This window comes from Phlebotomus papatasi, chromosome 3, assembly GCF_024763615.1.
Source record: "Phlebotomus papatasi isolate M1 chromosome 3, Ppap_2.1, whole genome shotgun sequence".
Classification (NCBI taxonomy): Eukaryota; Metazoa; Arthropoda; class Insecta; order Diptera; family Psychodidae; genus Phlebotomus; species Phlebotomus papatasi.
Window position 1 is genome coordinate 15,163,573 of NC_077224.1, and position 18,449 is coordinate 15,182,021.

General features: G+C 32.2%; 1 protein-coding gene across 19 annotated transcripts in view; it reads right to left on the reverse strand.

Moving 5' to 3' along the window:
• Window positions 1-18,449, reverse strand: part of LOC129807826 (protein abrupt) — a 169,800-nt gene that overhangs the window by 40,131 nt on the left and 111,220 nt on the right. For 10 of the 19 annotated variants that reach the window (XR_008752327.1, XR_008752328.1, XM_055857347.1 and 7 more), the window contains 4 exons: window positions 5,925-6,451; window positions 1,867-2,083; window positions 1,461-1,778; window positions 1,171-1,390 (listed from right to left, as the gene is read on the reverse strand). Coding sequence is in view for 16 of the 19 variants with exons in the window: in XM_055857347.1 (XP_055713322.1) it covers window positions 1,171-1,390; window positions 1,461-1,778; window positions 1,867-2,083; window positions 5,925-6,256 (1,087 nt within the window). In the remaining 3 variants the exon portion in view is untranslated. The remainder of the gene's footprint in view (window positions 1-1,170; window positions 1,391-1,460; window positions 1,779-1,866; window positions 2,084-5,924; window positions 6,452-18,449) is intronic. The other 9 variants (XR_008752329.1, XM_055857352.1, XM_055857357.1 and 6 more) reach the window with 3 other exon arrangements.

Below are 18,449 nucleotides of genomic sequence, written 5' to 3' on the forward strand. Positions count from 1 at the left end.
TATTTGTAATAAATCTCTATATTACATGATCAAATAGGTAATTTTAGTACAAGAAAACCCTAGCTCCGTACCCGTATTAGATACGGGTATCGGATTGACATTTCGTCTCCTCAAAATGAAGCTGTTCTAATTGCATTTTCTTTGTATCTGCAATCGTAGCAAACGCCGCTTTATGATGCGTCATTAGCAACAAATGCTGATACAAATTAAATGTACTTAGGACAGTTTCATTTTGAGGAGACAATTTCTGCTAATCATGAAATATTTGGTAACTTATTGAAAGAAGCTTGAAGATTTTAAGAGTTGGAATGCTTGGAAGTTTAATCTATGACCCAGGAAATAAGGAAATAACTTTTTATCCTAAAATAATTGAGGTTAGGTGAAAAATACCATTAACAAGTAATGAATTTTTTAGTTTGGTTTCCATCTAAAGTTCCTATTGAGACATAGACAATAACTGATAAGGAATTCCGTAGATTTAATATATTACAGTACTAAAATTTAAAGGTGGTCGAAATGCGCTCATATACGTATTTTTAGTACAAGTACTAATTTAGTAAATCTACAAGAAAACTCAAAATACAAGATGGAATAATGTAAAAAGCTCAATCGGAATGAATTCCACGTGTACTAAGTTTTAGACCATCTTCTTATTTTAGTACATATAACAAGTAAAAAGATATGAAGCTGAATTTTTCAATTCAGCTTCATTAAATTCTTAAAATCAGCAACTTTGGGCATTTTGTAAATAAGATACAAATGATTTGATAATTTAAATTGGGATTGAATAACACATTCAACAGGAAGTCCTTCTAAACTCAATTGCATTTAAGAAAATATTTCCAGAAGCAATATTTATCGAATTTTGTAAGATAATATTTAAATTGAATTTTGAATAAATAAAAATCACTGTAAATTTTTGCATTGAAGTATTTTTTTTAAAAAGCGATAATAGGACTGTTTACTTTAAGACAAATTCACTTTTCTGAAACAATCCTCATAAGATTATACAAATAATCGAGAGAGATATCGAGTAAATGGTGAAATAAATTTTACATTGAGGTGCAAAAAGGCAAAAGAGCAAATAAAAGAGAAATAAAGGAAAAATAAATAATATCAACAGTAGGCAAAAAATGGGTAAAAATTGGTAAAATAAAATTGCTTTCTTACCGAAATTGTCTGCGTGCATTCCGGATGGTCCTGGCATCAGTGGAAGTCCCTGAAGGCCCAAAAATGCACTGGGGAATGAAGGCGTTCGTGAGTGTTCTATTGAGCCATTGAGGCCATCCATGGCATTATCCATGCCATCTTCTCGATCGGAAGCTGCATCGCTACTATTGGAATCCTCCCCATTGCTCTGTTGCTGAAGTGATGCAAGATCCGGATGTTTCTTTTGTTAAAAAGGATCAATCAAGGACACAAAAAAACACGACACTTTTTTTTCGGGGATTGATACTCACCTGAGATGGCACAATAAGTGTTGGACCTCCCTCGAGAGCTTGACCCAGGAGAGAATCTCTCAATTCGAGACTCCTATCCCGTTCCAATGAGGACTTTCGACTGCGATCACTCTCACGATCACTCCTATCGCGATCCTTCTCGCGCATCTGACCCTGACTTGACGGTGAATTGCCCTCGGTATTCCGATCAGGACTCAGACCATGTTGCGCCCGATAGAGATCTATGCTCTTGATGCGCTTCTGTGGCGGTGGGGTATTAACCAAGTTCTGATTGGATCGATCATCTGGCAAATCCCATGGCAAGAGAGATCCCGAGGTCTACAATAAACAAAATTTCGGTGAATCATCCGGTAAATCGGGAAGGTATGTGTCAAAAATTCTCATGAAGAATACTTGGCCACATTACTTTTTTTCTTACCGGCGACGGCTTTAGTTCTTGTACTGTTGGTGTGGACACTTGGGTATTGAGGGCGGCATGTGTTAGTCTCGACGATGACGTCATTGTATGACCCATCGATGGACCACTAACATCCGCCAGTCCACGCACCTGCAGCAACTGAGCCGTCTTCAGGAAATCACTCAATTGCTCATGTCCAATGTGCACTTCCCCATTGTACATAAACCTGAAGGCAAAAGAGTCAATTTTCAATTCTAAGAACTTTAACTCTGGATTTTGCACATTTTGCACGAAAAAACTTTTATCGACTAATCTTTTATTTTATTCAAATCCCAAGAGACTTCGATTTAAATACTAAAAAAACATTTCCTTGCTAAGTTTGAAAATTCCTGCTTTAATGTCCTCCAAATTCGAATCTGAATTGAATTTGCAGGAATCTATAATTTCCTCTGCTTATCACTGATAAGAAACCACGAAGAGCTCATAGGGAACCCAGTGAATACGTGGGATGGGATTCCTAAAGTTTTTTTCCAGGAACTGGAAATTCAAATCACTTTCGGTTTAAATATGAGTCGATCCTTGAATTTTTCGTAAAGTTGCGAAAGAACTTTTAGGGGAAGGTATACATGGCCCGTACACGATAGCTTTCAAAGAATGGGAATTTTCCTTTTAGAAAGAGATAAATAATCATATCTTTACACTGAGAGAAATCTGAAAAAGTTAAAATAACATTCCGGAAGTGTTTATTTTACCCTGCAGTATTGAACCGAAATCGGTGTAAATATTATGCTTTTTATCTGTATTAGGGGTTAGTTACTCTTTTTCATGTTAGTTTTACATTTAGGAAGGTGTAAAATTAAAATTAAAAAATGCTAATATACTTTTACTCCTAAAAAGTGTTAAATTTCTGAGGAAAAAAAGTTAATCGTACCCCCGTTTTTTTCTCAGATGGATAATTATAAACCTTCTCTTCATTTCAAAATAGGCAGCCTAGCCCTTTTAATATTCAATAAATTATTATTCTTATTTATTTATTTCGATGTACCGGGCTTGTATTGCCATTTTGTGCCTTGTTCAGTTTACAATGTTTCGTGAAAAGTGTCCATTCAGACGCTTCAATAATTTGCCCCGGGCGGGACTCGAACTCACAACTGTGACAGTCCAGCCGGGGGTATCACCGCCCAAGAGCCGAACACTCTTACCAATTGCACCACTACTATTCATTAAATTCCTTTTCAGAAAAATTAACTTATATTTTCATGCAAATAAGAACATTTGCAAGCAATATAGAGATGTAATGGAGTTCTAGATGTAAGTTCTATCGAAGTGTTTCATTCAAAATTTAGGATACAAAAGTATAACCCATATAGTCTAATTTTTGCACAACTTTTCCTGCTCAAAATTCTGTAAAAAAAACCTACCAATTCACAGTAGTAGCTTGATTATATAAAAGTGTCTTTACTGAAAAGTTTAAATACATTTTTTCCGAATATTAAAACTACAATTTCGAAATTTTAACTTCTTCTAGTGAGAAATTTCGAAATTTGAAAATGAAAAGTCATAGTCAGCCTTTCAAAGATGTCAAGCAAAGGAATCATGCTTTTAAAACCGGGTTTTGATTGAATTCTGTTGCAAAAAGTACTTTTAACTAGTAAATGAAGTAAGTTCAGCTAGAATCTTTCGATTTTAACCTAACACAAAATTTTCCTTCACCCCACGCAAACTATCTACGGAAACGTATTTTTCATTATGTTTTTACGAATTTTAGATTTTCGAAAATTTGGGAGGGTATAGTTATCACTTCTGGACGATACACACTTATGGAGAGCTTGAAAACATCTTAATTTTTTTTACGTAAAACAGATTTCGAAAAATATAAAATAAGAAGTTTATGATGTGTCAACGTCCAAAATTATGTCAACGTCCAAAATTAACATTTTTGGTGAATTTCTTGTGAATTTGATAATGGATTGATCGGATTGATCAATATGATTTTTCAGGTGTATATGTCTGGAGGACTAAAAAAAATTTTTTTATTTCAAATTCGAATGTAAAATGGCGGTGCGTAGTGCTCTGACTAAGGGTCAATTTTCTCCGAATTTTTAATCCGAAATTTTAGTAAAATTTTTATCCGAATGACTTTAAATTTTCAGGGTAGTTGCTTAGATAGATTCTATATAGAAATTACCTAACACTTTTAAGAAATATTGTTTCTTACAGAATTGGTAGCAACTTCAAAACTTGAATTTATTTATTTCTAACAAATGTAATTGTTTATCAATCTTAAAAATCATGTTTCCCTAGAAAATATATCTGAGCAGCTACCCTGAAAATTTCAAGTCAATCGGATAAAAATTACGCGTGGTGGACCTCAAAAAATCAACTCTCAGTCCTAGAGGTCCTAGCACTTCTCCGTTGCCATTTTGTATTCAAAATTGAAACAAAAAAAAATTTCTTTCTTCATTGCATATAGGGTGAAATGAGGTAATTTGGAACCATTTACAATTTGGGACATTTGAGATTTTCTCACTATTTTAGAGATTCAAAGGGAAGAAATCTCTTCTTTTTTGTTCTTAATCGTCTTTTTCTATTTTACGGTCTGTGTTTTTTCTTTGCTTATCTGAAACAGTGAGATAATCTCAATACTTAGTTGAATGTTGGTATCTGTTTTCGACGATTATTAATATGATAATAACAAAACTGGCTACAGTACTACCAACTGTCGAAAATAAGGCAAAAAATATGATCTTACAGATGCCGTTAGTCATTTACATCTGTTTTAAACGTTCTTTATTTAAATTTGGTATGAAAACAGGAGAAAAATGGGGGTCTTTAAAGTATTGAGTGGCACGGTATAGGGGAGACTGGGGCAAAACTTGTCAAAACACATATTTAATTCTTTCACGAGCTCTGAGAAAACTTAAACGTTTTATGATGAGCATATTCTTATAGGAAATTTACTGCTCTACAACATTGCAGAAGACTATTTTCCTCTCTCTCGAAAGAAATGTGATTTTCGAATCATTTTCTAAAAGTCGATTTTATGGAGATTCTCAAAATTGTTGGGGCAAATTTTGTCAGTCTGCGGATAATTTATGACGTTTTACTGTCGCAAATGTTAAAAATAACAAATAGACATATTTTTATGGGAAATATATTCCTCTACAACTTTGTTGGAGATAATTTTTCTCTATCTTAACGAAAAATGTGCTTAAATTGAGCTAATCAGTATTGATATTTTCTGTAAGCCAAATATTCTAAAAATAGGGCTCAAAATTTCATTATTTTTTTCACATAATCCTTCCTCGAATCCCTTGAAACTTTGTAAGTTAAACGGCGTTATCACACTTGAATATTAAAATTTTGATGTGATTCAGATTAATTGTCGCTTGTGAGCGTCCAAATATGTTATTTGTGTCTTTGAGTCACTTAATATTTGGGGTTTTTCTATTTATTGATAAAGAAGTGGACTGGCCTACAAAAAAAAGTTCAAATTTACCTAAAGCATAAATATTTTTCACATTAAAAAATTAAAGAGAAAATCGCATTAATTTTTCACATTAATGCTATAAATCAATTTATATCAAATTTTGCGAGCCAAGTCTACCTTTTTATCAACAAATAGATCAAATTTTGAATATAAAATGATATCACCAGCGACAATTAATGTGAATCATATTAAAATTTTAATGTGCGAGTGTGATAACACAGTAAGAAGGTTTATGAAGGCTATCTATAATAAAAATTTCAAGCCTCAGTCTCCTTTTTATTTTAGAAAATAGTGAATATTGAAATCTTCGTTTTGACAAATTTTGCCCCAGTTTCCCCTATAATCTCAAAATCGCGAAAATGAAATTACGACAATTGCTGATTTAACTGACGATGTGTCAATTTCCTTTTATATTTGCATAATCGTGAATGTCAAAAAAATCTGAGGGTTTGTAAAGAAAAGTACTGTTCCCTGATAATGTGCCCCATGGTCCCCTAATAGGTCTATAAATAAGCAAAGGTTCTAAAAAAATAAAGAAAAAAAATGCAATAATTCAGAAAAAAGCTCTCAATCTTACCTCAGTAAACTCTCAACGTCCTCAGCCCTCACATCCCGCAGAATAACAATTGGATGCTCACAGGGATTGGCTTTCAGTAGCTTCCTGAAGTACGGACTACATGCACTGAGGACGACTTTGTGTGCGGTAAAAGATCTCTGATCACAGGCCAATGTAACATCTACAAAGTCCTCCTCATCTCTCAAGTGGCGGAATGACGAGAGAATTGAGGACTGGAAATCATTCCACTTGAGGGAGTACTGTTGCTCCGATGGAGCCGGTGATACCGGAGGCTCCATTTTCACACCGCTGTTGCTATTATCCGTTTGATGCAGCTGAGTTGATTCAGTCATTAGATGATATCCGCAATTTTCCAATCATTTGAATAACGCGCCTCTTTCGCGCTTCTTTTTTTGTCTATCTCTTCTTCTTCTTTTTCCCTTCTCCGGAGGAACTATCCTCCTCTTCTTCGGGACTTTTCTTATACCTCTCCTCCCTCTATAAAACCACTTCCATGGCTTCTATGTGGCGTGTGAAGGACGGAATTTCTGTAAAACAGAAAAAAAGGAGAAAAGCATTTCATATAACTTCCAACATGCATATGCTCGATGCTTTCAAACGCCCATACTTAGGCAATATCCCAAACCAATCCCTTGAATTTTTCTCTCATAAAAATTCGTTGAATGTCTCTCTGCCTCAAGTCACAACATTAAAAGACATTTTTATTTTATTTCATTCATAAATTATTCCCCCTCTGTACTATATAGGAAATTAGTAAAAACTATCCAAAGTATAGTGTCGCAATATCCAAAAATTGTCTCACAATGTAACATTTCTCAACAAAAAGAAAAAAAAAAACTTCCAATATTATTGCGGAAATATTTGATGTTCAAATAGAAGAAAAAAAATTTCCAATAATTTACAATTAGGTGACGATAGGGAAGATTTGCATAAATTAATACTCTCCAATCGTACACCAAAAGTAGGTACTTTTTGGTAAAACTTATATACACAATTAATGACACATGCGAATCAAAGTCTAATAATGGCAAAAGGTCTCTTTGCCACCAGACACATCACATTTTCTATGGAAAAATCATCGAAACGTGAAAGTATTTTTGGATGCTGTGTCTATCTCGGTTTTTGTCTTTCAGCTTTAATAAATTATTACACCACAAAAATGCGTTGTAATTGCATTTGATTTTAGCCGAAAAGTGCGCATCTCTCTTTGGGATTTTGCAATTAAATTGACTCTTATTGAATTTTACCAAGAGAGATAATGATAAAAATTACAAGCTCTCTCGGTACATTATAATACTTTATATCGTTTGAGTGGTTATTCTGTAGTGAAAGAAATGCGAAATGGTAGTATTTCTCCGACACTCACAATCCTCACAATGAAGCATAATCAACTTGAGAGAACAAGAATCATGCAGTGATGGTACAATACACTGTAAAATTATTTAGATTGATTTATGTACGAGTAATTTATGTCGAGTAATAAAATATTTAATTATTATAATAAATTACTATTGTTTAAAATTAGCAGAATCTAACACAGAAAAAGTTACAACTGATGCTATGCCTGATTTGGATTATTTAGGTTATGATTTTTGATCTTTGAGGTTTCATGATCAAAAAATAATTAGACGTTCTAAGGCTCTTGGAGTTTCTTAGAATGTGATAATTCTTTTTAAAGTCTTAATTTGTGTATAAAATTGCGTAGAATTGCAAATATCTAGCATTCAAGCAACAGAGATTATTCTTAAGTAATTTAGTAGGTACAGTGGGACCTTGATAGAGTCAATCTCCAATAGAATCAACTGCTATTTTTTTTACTCTATGGACTCCGACCCAAGTTGACTCCGATAGTCAACTTTTCTTTTATTATTGAACTAATAATATTATTTGATTTTACTATGATTTTTTCGAAATTAAAATCAGTGTTTTGGTGTATCAAATGTAGCGTTTTTAACACAAGAAAAACATTTATGTAAAAACATGGTAATATTGTGATGAAATTCGTGTATTAACCGTGTAATAATTTTCAACAAAATAATTTCCTTTTAGTGATTTTAAAGGTTTTGACCGATTGAAAGTTCTCTCGTATCTTGTCTTTAGATTTTTTGATTTAGCCTATGATCGCAATGTCAAAAATTTTAAGCCAAGCCATCATTAATTTGGAAGTGAATAATATTATGGCACAAACAAAAAAATATGAACTAGAATTACGAAAAAGAAAAAAACGTACAGGATGCTAGATTTTTGAGTACAACATAGTGTATAAACTTTTTCTAAATTTATTCAAACTTTTTAAAGACCTTACTTGTTTAAAAACAATTTACGTACATGATAAAAGATCTTAAAATTACCCTTTTAAAGAAAACGTGTAAATTTTAGTTTAAGTTACATTTTAAATTTTAAAGATTAGTATCTCAAAAGAAAATTTGGATCGAAAACAAATAAGCAACAGAAAATTAAATTAAATTGATCTAGTACAAACATAAAATAATAATAAATATTTCTATCAAAATTTCACATTTTAATTGATTTTTTTTTGCACTCCGACAGAGTCAACAAATCCAATAGAGTCAACAGGCCTGGAAATAATTAGTTTACTCTATCGAGGTTCCACTGTATTTGAGGTTATGTTACTTATATCCCAGAATTTTTTTAATTAATTGAAAGTTTAATAAAACGATTAAGTGTCTTAATTGTATAGTTAGCTAGAGCAGTAGGGGAATTCTGTAATAGTGTGACAATATCATATGACAAATTTCAAATGTTTATGTGGTAAATTTGGAAAAAAATATCGAAAATCAGATTCATATCAGTTATTAAAACCTTTATGGAGCTCCTAGTAATGGCCGTTCGATGATAACTGGGCTTTAATGTTACCCTGCTTTCAAATTTTAAACGAAAATTTCTCATATGACATTGTCATATCGATGTAGAATCCCCCTACAGGTGTTGTCGCTAAAACTCAAATAATAGAGAACGCGTCTGGATAGCGAGATGTCCCCGGTTCAATCGTGGGAGAAAGCAGGAATTTTCCCTGCTTCTAGTGAGAATTCGGCATTGGATTTATGTACAAAAAGAAATTAATTTGATCACAAAATGATCAAAATACGAGGTAAAGACTTTTATAGACTGTTCAAAATATTCGAGCAAACTTTCTTTGAAACAAAATTGTACCCAGAGATGGTTTTGATACGAAATATAGTAACAATTTTGTTAGTTTCCTTTTGAAACCGTTTTGGTATAATGAATCGGTCCTTGAATAATTTAACTGGTTTTGTCTTACAGTTAAGACCTATACTTCAGTCGAGATGGATGCCGCATTACTTATTAAAGACTATCATTTGAGATTAAAGTAAGTAAAGTGAAGCAGTTAGAAAGGGCTGTAGCAGATTTGGCAGTCGTTTGATCAAAATGGTCACTAAATGAACTTTGGTCAGTACATAAGTCAATAAAATGGAAATCATAGATTGTAAATGTCTAAAATTGTAAAATATTCATGGTAAAGAGAAAATTCAGAAGTTATAAACGGTCTTAACATTTTCTATGTAATTTAAAAAGATATTTACGACCACTTTTAATTTTTTACTGATCAAAATGATTTCTTTTCTCGACTAATCTCATAATTTACTGACTAAAAATGATTTTCTCTTAAAAATACAATATTGTTCATCAATTGTTACAGATATGTCTTAAGTATTTCATAGATTTCGGGATAGTCATTACAACTTTAGTTTACAAATTAAATAAAAAATCAAAAACATTTTTACAAATATATTTAATAAAATCATCTTTTCTTGGAAATTTGAAGAGTTAATTTGTCAAGGCACACAATTTTTTCTGTGATTTTTTTTTGTATCAATTTATTCAACTCAAGAAGTAGCCTGAATTTCATTTCCCATACTGAGGTTGTTGGCCTAATCAAACGAACGACATTCATTGATGAATTTATGCAAAATTTGCCAATTTAAGTATAGAAAAAAAAAGTTCAAAAATTTTTCAAGAGTTTTTATGTGAAATTTGACAGACTTTTTTCTCTAAAAGTTTGAGATTTAACAAATGAGAACAGATGCTAGCGCCCCTCTCGGGAGAAAATAGTGCCCTCGCGCGGAGAAAAAAGTTGTCAATGTCAGTAAATTCTCGTCATTTTGTTTATTTGCGTATTTTAGAGAAAATATTTTGTTTTGTAGTAAGTGGATTTGTGCAGATTTTTAGTGATGGAAAGTATTGAAAATTGAAAAAAATCAATAAATAATAAAAACTATGAAGAAAAATTAGTGTAAATTTGAGCTTATTTCTTTCATTTGACAAAAAGTAGCCCGATCTTAGAAGAATTGAATTAGCAAGAATCTATTGCATATTTTATTTTCCAATATAACCAACTTCTAATTGTGTAATAATGATTTCTTTCAGCAAAATTTACACTAATGGGAAACCTATAGAGCATAAAAACGCTATTTGTTCCATGTGGCCATAAGTGTGAAATATCCTCGAAAAGTACACACTTATGGCCCTTATGACGATGCTCGAAAAAACAATAATTCTTGAAAAATTATTTAAAAATATAAGTATGCGATAAAACTGGCCTTTATAAGTGTAGGGTTTTTAAGGAGTAGCATTAAAAATATTAGCAAATGTAATGCAAATTTCTTAACGATTGCATGAATTTTTATTCGTCTATGATTCAGATCTCCTGATTTTCCGATAAGATCGATCGTGGTAAGTCGACGGGAGACGCAGTATCGAAAGAAATGAATTTTTAAGTTTTCAGTGCAGTATTGGCCAGTGCAGTAGGGTAAGATGGGGCAATTTGGAATCGTGTCTAATTTGGAACAAAGAGATTTCCTAACAGTTTTAGATGGCAAAAGGAAAAAAAACAACAAAGAAGTATTCTCGAATGTAAAGTTTTGTACTTTTCCGTGGTTTCCTTTTTCTCTTTGACCATCTGAAACAGTGAGAAATCCCAAAATTCCAAATTCTAAATACACATGATTCCAAATTACCCTATCTTATGCCCTAGACACACTTACGACAAAGTCCAGAGACGACTAAGCTAGTTCATAGCCAAGTCAGTTCCTGACACACTACAAGCGAGGCTTAGCATTCACTGGTATCCACAAAACATAACTTTCCTGGGTTTTTATGCATAAATTTCTACTGAAATGCACTAATACTCCTCTGAAAATGAAACTATTTGTGATATCATATCTCAGTACACGTGCAATAATTATTGTTAATTACAATTATTTGTGAGGTGGAAGTTAACTCGCGACTTAAGCCAATTTAGGCGATTCTAGTGAATAATTCTTGTTATTATAAGTGAATTGTGAAGTAAATTTAAAAGTAGTTTCATTTTCAAAGAAGTACTAGTGCATTTCAATAGAAATATCTACAGAAAACCCAGGAAAGTTATGTTTTGTGAATGCCAGTAAAAGTTAAGCCTCGTTTGTTGTGTGTCAGGAACTGACTTGGCTATGAACTAGCTTAGTCGTCTGTGGACTTTAGTCGTAAGTGTGTCCAGGACATTACCCTACACTGAAAAAAAAAGAGGATACGATTAACATTTTTTCCTCAGAACTTTAACACTTTTTAGGTGTAAAAATATATCAACATTTTTTAATGTTAATTTTACACCTTTTTAAAGGTAAAATTAACATGAAAAAGAGTACCTTTAACCCCTATTACACCTAAAAAGGGTAATATTTACATCGATTTTGGATCAATACTGCAGGGTAAAATTAACATTTCCAGAAAGTTATTTTAACTTTTTTTGATTTCTCTCAGTGTACTGGCCCTAATATTATGCTACCACCCTATATTGCCCAAGAATTCTACCTCTTAATACCTCCGTACAAACTCTGTACATTTGCACAGTGAAATATTGTAATAGACAAAATTAACAGTTTTTAAATCGAATTAGTAAAGTTTATTTCTAATACTGGACTAAGGTAATGATACTAAATATTTAATCACGCTTCTTGTGATTAAACAAACGGAAATTAGTGGCTGAAACAGAGGCTCTCTGTGACATTCAGAAGATGAAAAAAACTTATGTATATGCACAATATGATTGTCTCACAAGTCTCTCTTTGAAAAGATCAAGTCATATTTTATTTTCTTCTTCAACTATCGGGCTTTAACAGTCATTGCGTTGAATTTGTTTTTCTATTTATTCAATTTTTGTCAATTGAATTCATACCGCTAAGTATTAATTAGTATACTTACAAACATGTTAATTGAAATTTTTGAGGGAAACAGGTTTCAAATTTATAATCTTTTGGCTGTATCTAAAAAAAGAGACACAAATATCTCAAAATAAAAGAAAAAAAAAAAACGATTTCTTGCACAACAAAACTGTGCAAGTAACAAAAATTGTCGGATTTTCAGGATGAGCCCAAAGAGATGTATCCCTAAAATCTTCATGCGTTTGTTTCGATTTTTTTTTCAAATATTTTTTTTTAGGACAAAAAAGAGCAATAGCTCCGAAGAGGCAACAAAACGCACTGACTCTAACAATATGACCAGAAAGAAACCATTAAATCTGTGCGTTTTTCTGTCGGACTCGGTAGTCCTTATTTTTCTTTATACCTCTCTCCCACTCCTTGAGAGGACCAAAAGTTAAATGTGAGAGGCTGTACTGAGATAATTAGGGAAGGAAAGATTTTTTTTAGAGATTTTTGCCTAATACACCAAATGTTTTATGGGAAAAAATGTCTCTGCAATTTTTTGAACATGAAATACCAAGTGAAGGAAATAAAGCAGAAAAAATAATACTTATCTTGTGTGATATTTCATGGAATCTTTTTTCGTGTGATATCTTTCATCTCTAAATGCATTTCAGCATACAGTGGGAATTATAGCTAAAGTCCAAATTAAATGAAACTTTCACCATTTCGGTCAATTTAGCGATTTATTGTCAAAATTCATGGGATATTGGGAGGAAGCTCAATAAATATTACTTTTATTGCACTATACTCCTGTAATTAAATTCACGTAGCAATCACGATAGAGAAACCATCAATATTCTTTTGAGGTTTTTTCTTCTCTTTGTAAAATAAAACATGGAAATACAATTTGAAAATGTACTTTGTATTGCGAAATATCATATTGTTAAATCAATTTTATTAAGGATTTTTATTTCATTAGTATACCCATGATTCTACTGATGTTAAATTACGTGACTTAAATTACCCAATTTTTGAGGTAAATAAATCAATTCGAAATGTAAATAAATGCAGTGATTGATGCGACATAAAATGATGGATGATGTTGTGTGTACTGAATCACATAGAATTACAGTAGTCTCTTAAATATGAATCTCTCAAATTCGAACGACGACATTTGGATTTAAAATGTTAATTGTGGGGTTATGTTAAAAAATTTGTATTCTGGATGAATGAAAATCATATTTATGTGCTTCTTCCTGAATGTTTATATACATTATGATCGTATAAAATGAAAAGGACGTATGATACCATTAAGACTTGCGAGAAAGTACGGGGATTTGATTCAAAGTACAATTTAATCTCACATAAATTTCGTTGGTTTTGAAAAAATCGTTCGAATTTGGGAGGTGAGAAATGTCAAAAATACCCCCCGAGCGTTCCAATTTAGAAGACTCTACTATCAGTGCAGTGAAGTTCAATATTGTATACTAGAAAAATTCCCAAATTCATATAATTTAGACTTGATAAAGATTCATTGACTTTTCTCACTAAACTATATTTAGAAAGAATAGTTTTTAACTTATTTGAGTAGAGTTGTTTGATTTTTGATCTTGAAATACTATAGAGCGTACGGCCTATTCTACACATTTCAACCCAGTCGCCGACCGTATTCCACCAATCCTAATCCTTTATTCCTTCAACACGTCCAACCTCTACCATCATTATGGGTGCTTAAAGGTTGCTCTGGGGCTGTTACTGTTATAGTGGATTCTAAAGGGGAATTCTGTAATAGTATGACAATGTCATGTGACGTATTTTTGTAGTAAAATTCGGTAACATTTATCAATTAGCATCGAATGGCAATCGAAAAGGAGCTCTATGAAGCTTTTAGTAACTAATAAAAGCAGAATTTATGATTAGTTCTTTAGGATTTATCATATAAAAATTAAATATTTGTCATATGACATTGTCATACAATAACAGAATTCCCCTACTGGCCCACTTAATTACTTTCCATGTTAAATTCAAATATTTTTTTGAATATTTATTGTAATTTTACAATATTGTGGTTCTCTAATAACCTCTACACACTAGAGAAATGTATGTCCGTATTGAAGCAAATTCGCTACGCTTGTGTAGGAGAAACTCTAAAATATGGGTATGAATTCTAAGATGCGTGAGTTTTTCACGTGAGAAACTCACGACTTTTGGAACGTCTTTTTGTAAGAGTTTCGTTAAGTTTTCTTGTTCAGTGTCATGTAAAACAGTTAATGCACCTAAGAATTTACAGTATAGTTTTTACGAAAGCTTTACAAAACGCCAACTAAAAGTGATCTCAGAGCTGTGAATTTCTCACGTGAGTAACTCACGCATCTCAGAATTCATAGAATGGATATATTTTTCTCTAGTGTGTTGAGGCCATAAAACATTTTTGATGGAATTCTCGTGGGGGAATTTTGTAACTCTTTGATAATGTCATATGACAAATTGCGTTCGAATCCCAGGAGAACTTCTTCGAAAATGTGATTCTGTAACAGTGACATTGCTATTTTGTCTCACGTGGGATTGTCAGAAATCACAAATTTGAGATTTCTGACAATTCAAAAATCGATTTCTTTAGAAAATCAATTAGGGGAAAGTGCCCATGCTATGCACGGTCCCAAGCTTTACAATTATCAAATTTTTCCTATGTTTCTGAATAAATCCGACTCCTCAATATATTTTAAAAACAAGACACTTTCCCATAGTTTTTAAAATATAGAAAAGGTAAGTAACATTTATTGAAAAAAAAATAGTCATAGTAAATTTTGGGACCGTGTAAAGCATGGCCACTTTCCCCTAATTATATTTTCGAACTCATGTGGTAGAGAAAAAAAAAGTTCGATTGGCATTGTCAGATTTTGAACTCACATGTGACAGTGTCACAAAAATTGTAGAATTCTCCTAGACAGAAGTGGGGCACCTTTGAATTGGGGCAACCTTGAAATTGGGCTTTTTCACCTATTTTGAAGTGGAAGTGACCCTTAACATGATTTAATTCAGTTTCTCAATTGGTTTGTTGAGCTAAATTTTGTCATAATAAGGTTTATTTTTATTTAAAAAGAAGAGCAAAAAGTCCAATTTCAAAGCTGCTCCAATTCAAAAGTGCCCCACTTCCCCCTACTGGTTACTTATCGAAGATTTATTATGAGTATAATCACTAGAATTCTAAAAATAATGTCACAGATAGATAGATAGATAGATAAATTTATTCGTCTATAATGCTTTCGAAGCACAGTTCCGTTTTAATGAGATCCCGTATAGTTTTCAGCGTCTACCGCCGTCTTAGCGTTGGTGACATATAAAACCTGAGAAAGAGCTTTTCCACCGTTTTGCTCTAGAGGTTGGTCACCAACAGTGTTAACTCTATCACTCAACAAACCCGTCTGACCTAGTAAGGGTGAAATATAGCCTGAATTAATCCTTTAAGGACGAATGGGACACCGGTGTCCCAAAAATAAAAACTAATTTTTTGGTCTATATAGAGGACAAAATAACTCTCTATAGTCAAAAAATGTTTTTGTTTTTGGGACACCGGTGTCCCACTCGTCCTTAAAGGGTTAAGTTCTGCCTTTCATACTTTACTGATTTTCGAATATGTTTTCTCTTAGGGAAATTCCGACTTAGAACATTCGGGGATTGTAGAAGTTCAATCTAAAATATTACTTCACTTGCAAAAAAAAAAAAAATAAAAAAAAGATTAAGAAAATAAAAGCTTAAAGTGCTCATAAGCCCTGGCTCCACCTTATTATTCCTCTATCTGCCATAATTTTCCCGCCACATTTTCATTCACCAACCATGGCAGCCAATAAAGAATGGAAAAATGATGGGAAAGAATGTCAAGTGCTTTTGGTAGATCTTCAGAAGCGCCTTTGGCGCAATTTTTCCATTCGCAATTAACCTTGATGTTAATGTACAAACTCTATATATATGCTTCTACAGAGCACAATTACTTCAATCCATTCTAAATAATGCCAAATATTGAGCCCAATTTACCCAACAGTTTTTTTCCTCACAAAAATTCTTTAGCGCATGCAAAATGATCCATTAACGTGAAATTTATCTCCTCAGCAAAGTACTTTATAAATAGTTTTGATGAAAGATGATACAATTATCATGTCTCTTTTTTTCTGGGATTAGAGTAAGACCCCTTCATAGAAGGAAGAATACCAAAAAAAATGGTATTCTTCCAGTGATTCCATTCACAACACAAATTGAGAATCATTTAGAAAAATTTGTCTAGCCGACAACCATCAAAATCATCAAACAATGCCCAAGAGATGAATTGGTTGTTGATCGTTTCGCGGCATCAAAATGATGGCGTTTATCTCGGGGTATTACTTGGCATAAATGAAAACAAATCAGAGGCAAAGTGTATTGAAGAAGAAAAAAATCAATTTTTCACCGTGATGATTCTACTGATTTTTCAACTTACTTCCCTCCAACAGCTGAAGGTTTTTATGCTGCAATTTTGAGGAAAATTGCACTCAGAAAATCTAGCATGAGATTGGGAAAAGTCTAAAAGCTATCCATAAGTTTACTATTTTTTTTCTGGTGAAAATTAGAGATAGCACTTTGATAAGAAATCTAAAACAAAACAAAAATTTAGGATAGTGAAATTGTATCTTTTTTTGTCAGTTCAAAAATAATATTTACTTTATGAGATTTGATACAAATCTAATTATAAGTCAATCATTCATAAGAGTAGCATTCTGTATAATCAAAAAGAATTTGATTATGTCTTGAGATATGTAACACTTTCGGCATTGATTTTTTCTCTGTTGGAAATTTTAGATTAGGTCAGATTCACCATCAAAACCTTATCGTCATTCTTCATCCAAGTTTCATACCAAATCTTCTAAATATGTAATGAAATATACAGACAACTTCCTAATTTATTAAGTTTGTTCATCGACATTTTTTAGTAATATTTTTATTTAATAATGATGTGAAGATAATAATAAAGTATTAGAGGAAGTTTATATTTCAAAAGAACACTGTTTAAAGAAGTTTGTGTCTCGGATAAACTTTACGATAATTATTTGTATAATATTTCTGATTTATTATAAAAATGCTGTAATTTCCAAGAGGGGAATTCTGTAACGCTCTGGCAATGCCATATGACAAATTGGGTTCGAATCTTAGGAGAGCTTTTTTCGAAAATGCGATTCTGTATCCGTGACATTGCCATTTCAGCTTACGTGGCATTGTCAGAAGTCACATATTTGAGATTTTTGGCAATTCAAATGACAATGAATTTTGTTAAACAAATCAAGTAAAGGGATTTCATTAAAAATCAATGAATTGCATTTTCGAACTCATATGATATGGCAAAAAAAACTCGAATGGTATTGTCAGGTTTCGAACTCACGCTTGACAATGCCACGAAAATTACAGAATTCCGACAATTCAAGTTTTGAACAAGTCATACTTTTCAATATATTCTTAATGAATTTGATCCATTATAGTTTAGTATTTTAATAGCTAGTTCATTGCTTCAAATGTCCTAAAAAGATCTATGAGTCAAATCCGTCATAACAGAAAAAAATAGTTGTCCGAAGGTAGGTCGCTTTACCCTACATTCCTTTAGTTGATAATAATTCAAGCGGTAATCTAATATAAAAATCAATTGATAAACCTAATGTCAATTAGGGGAAGTCTTTCAGGCTTTGCACATTCTTTGGCTGCAAACAGTGGCAACATATTTTAATAACTAATCTCAAGTCATACTTTTCCTGAAAACATAGATTAGATTCATTAAAGGAATATAGGAAATATATAAATTGTGCGAAGGCAGAGTATGTACGAAACCTGAAAAACTTCCCCTAATTCTTAAAAAAATAAGGACACTTAACCCTTTAAGACCTCTACACACATTTTATTTCATCTGAAATTGTTTTTTTTTTATGAAAACTTTCCGTACTATTGTACGTAGGATACGTCAAAATTCTGTGAAAATGTCAATTTTTTACAATTTCTATTAATTCAATTCAATTCAATTTGTAGAGGCCTTTTAGGACAAATGAGTCTCCGGTTGCCTAAAAAAGAAAATAATATTTTCTTTTCATTTACAGGTAAACATAATTGTAGATGGTCGTAGGACAATTTTGTTTTTTTGTTTTTTTTTTTGGTTAAAAACGCAAATTTGTAGCTAACGTAATTAAAGTAATAGAAAATCTGAAATTTTGTTGCAAATTAAAAACGAAACTATCCAATATGGCCGTCAGAACTAAAGTAGGTCCTCGACTGAAGGGTTAGCCCGGTTAGCCTAGTTCCCGAACTGACATTAGCTCTGAAAAATGCGACCGGTTTTAATGCATTT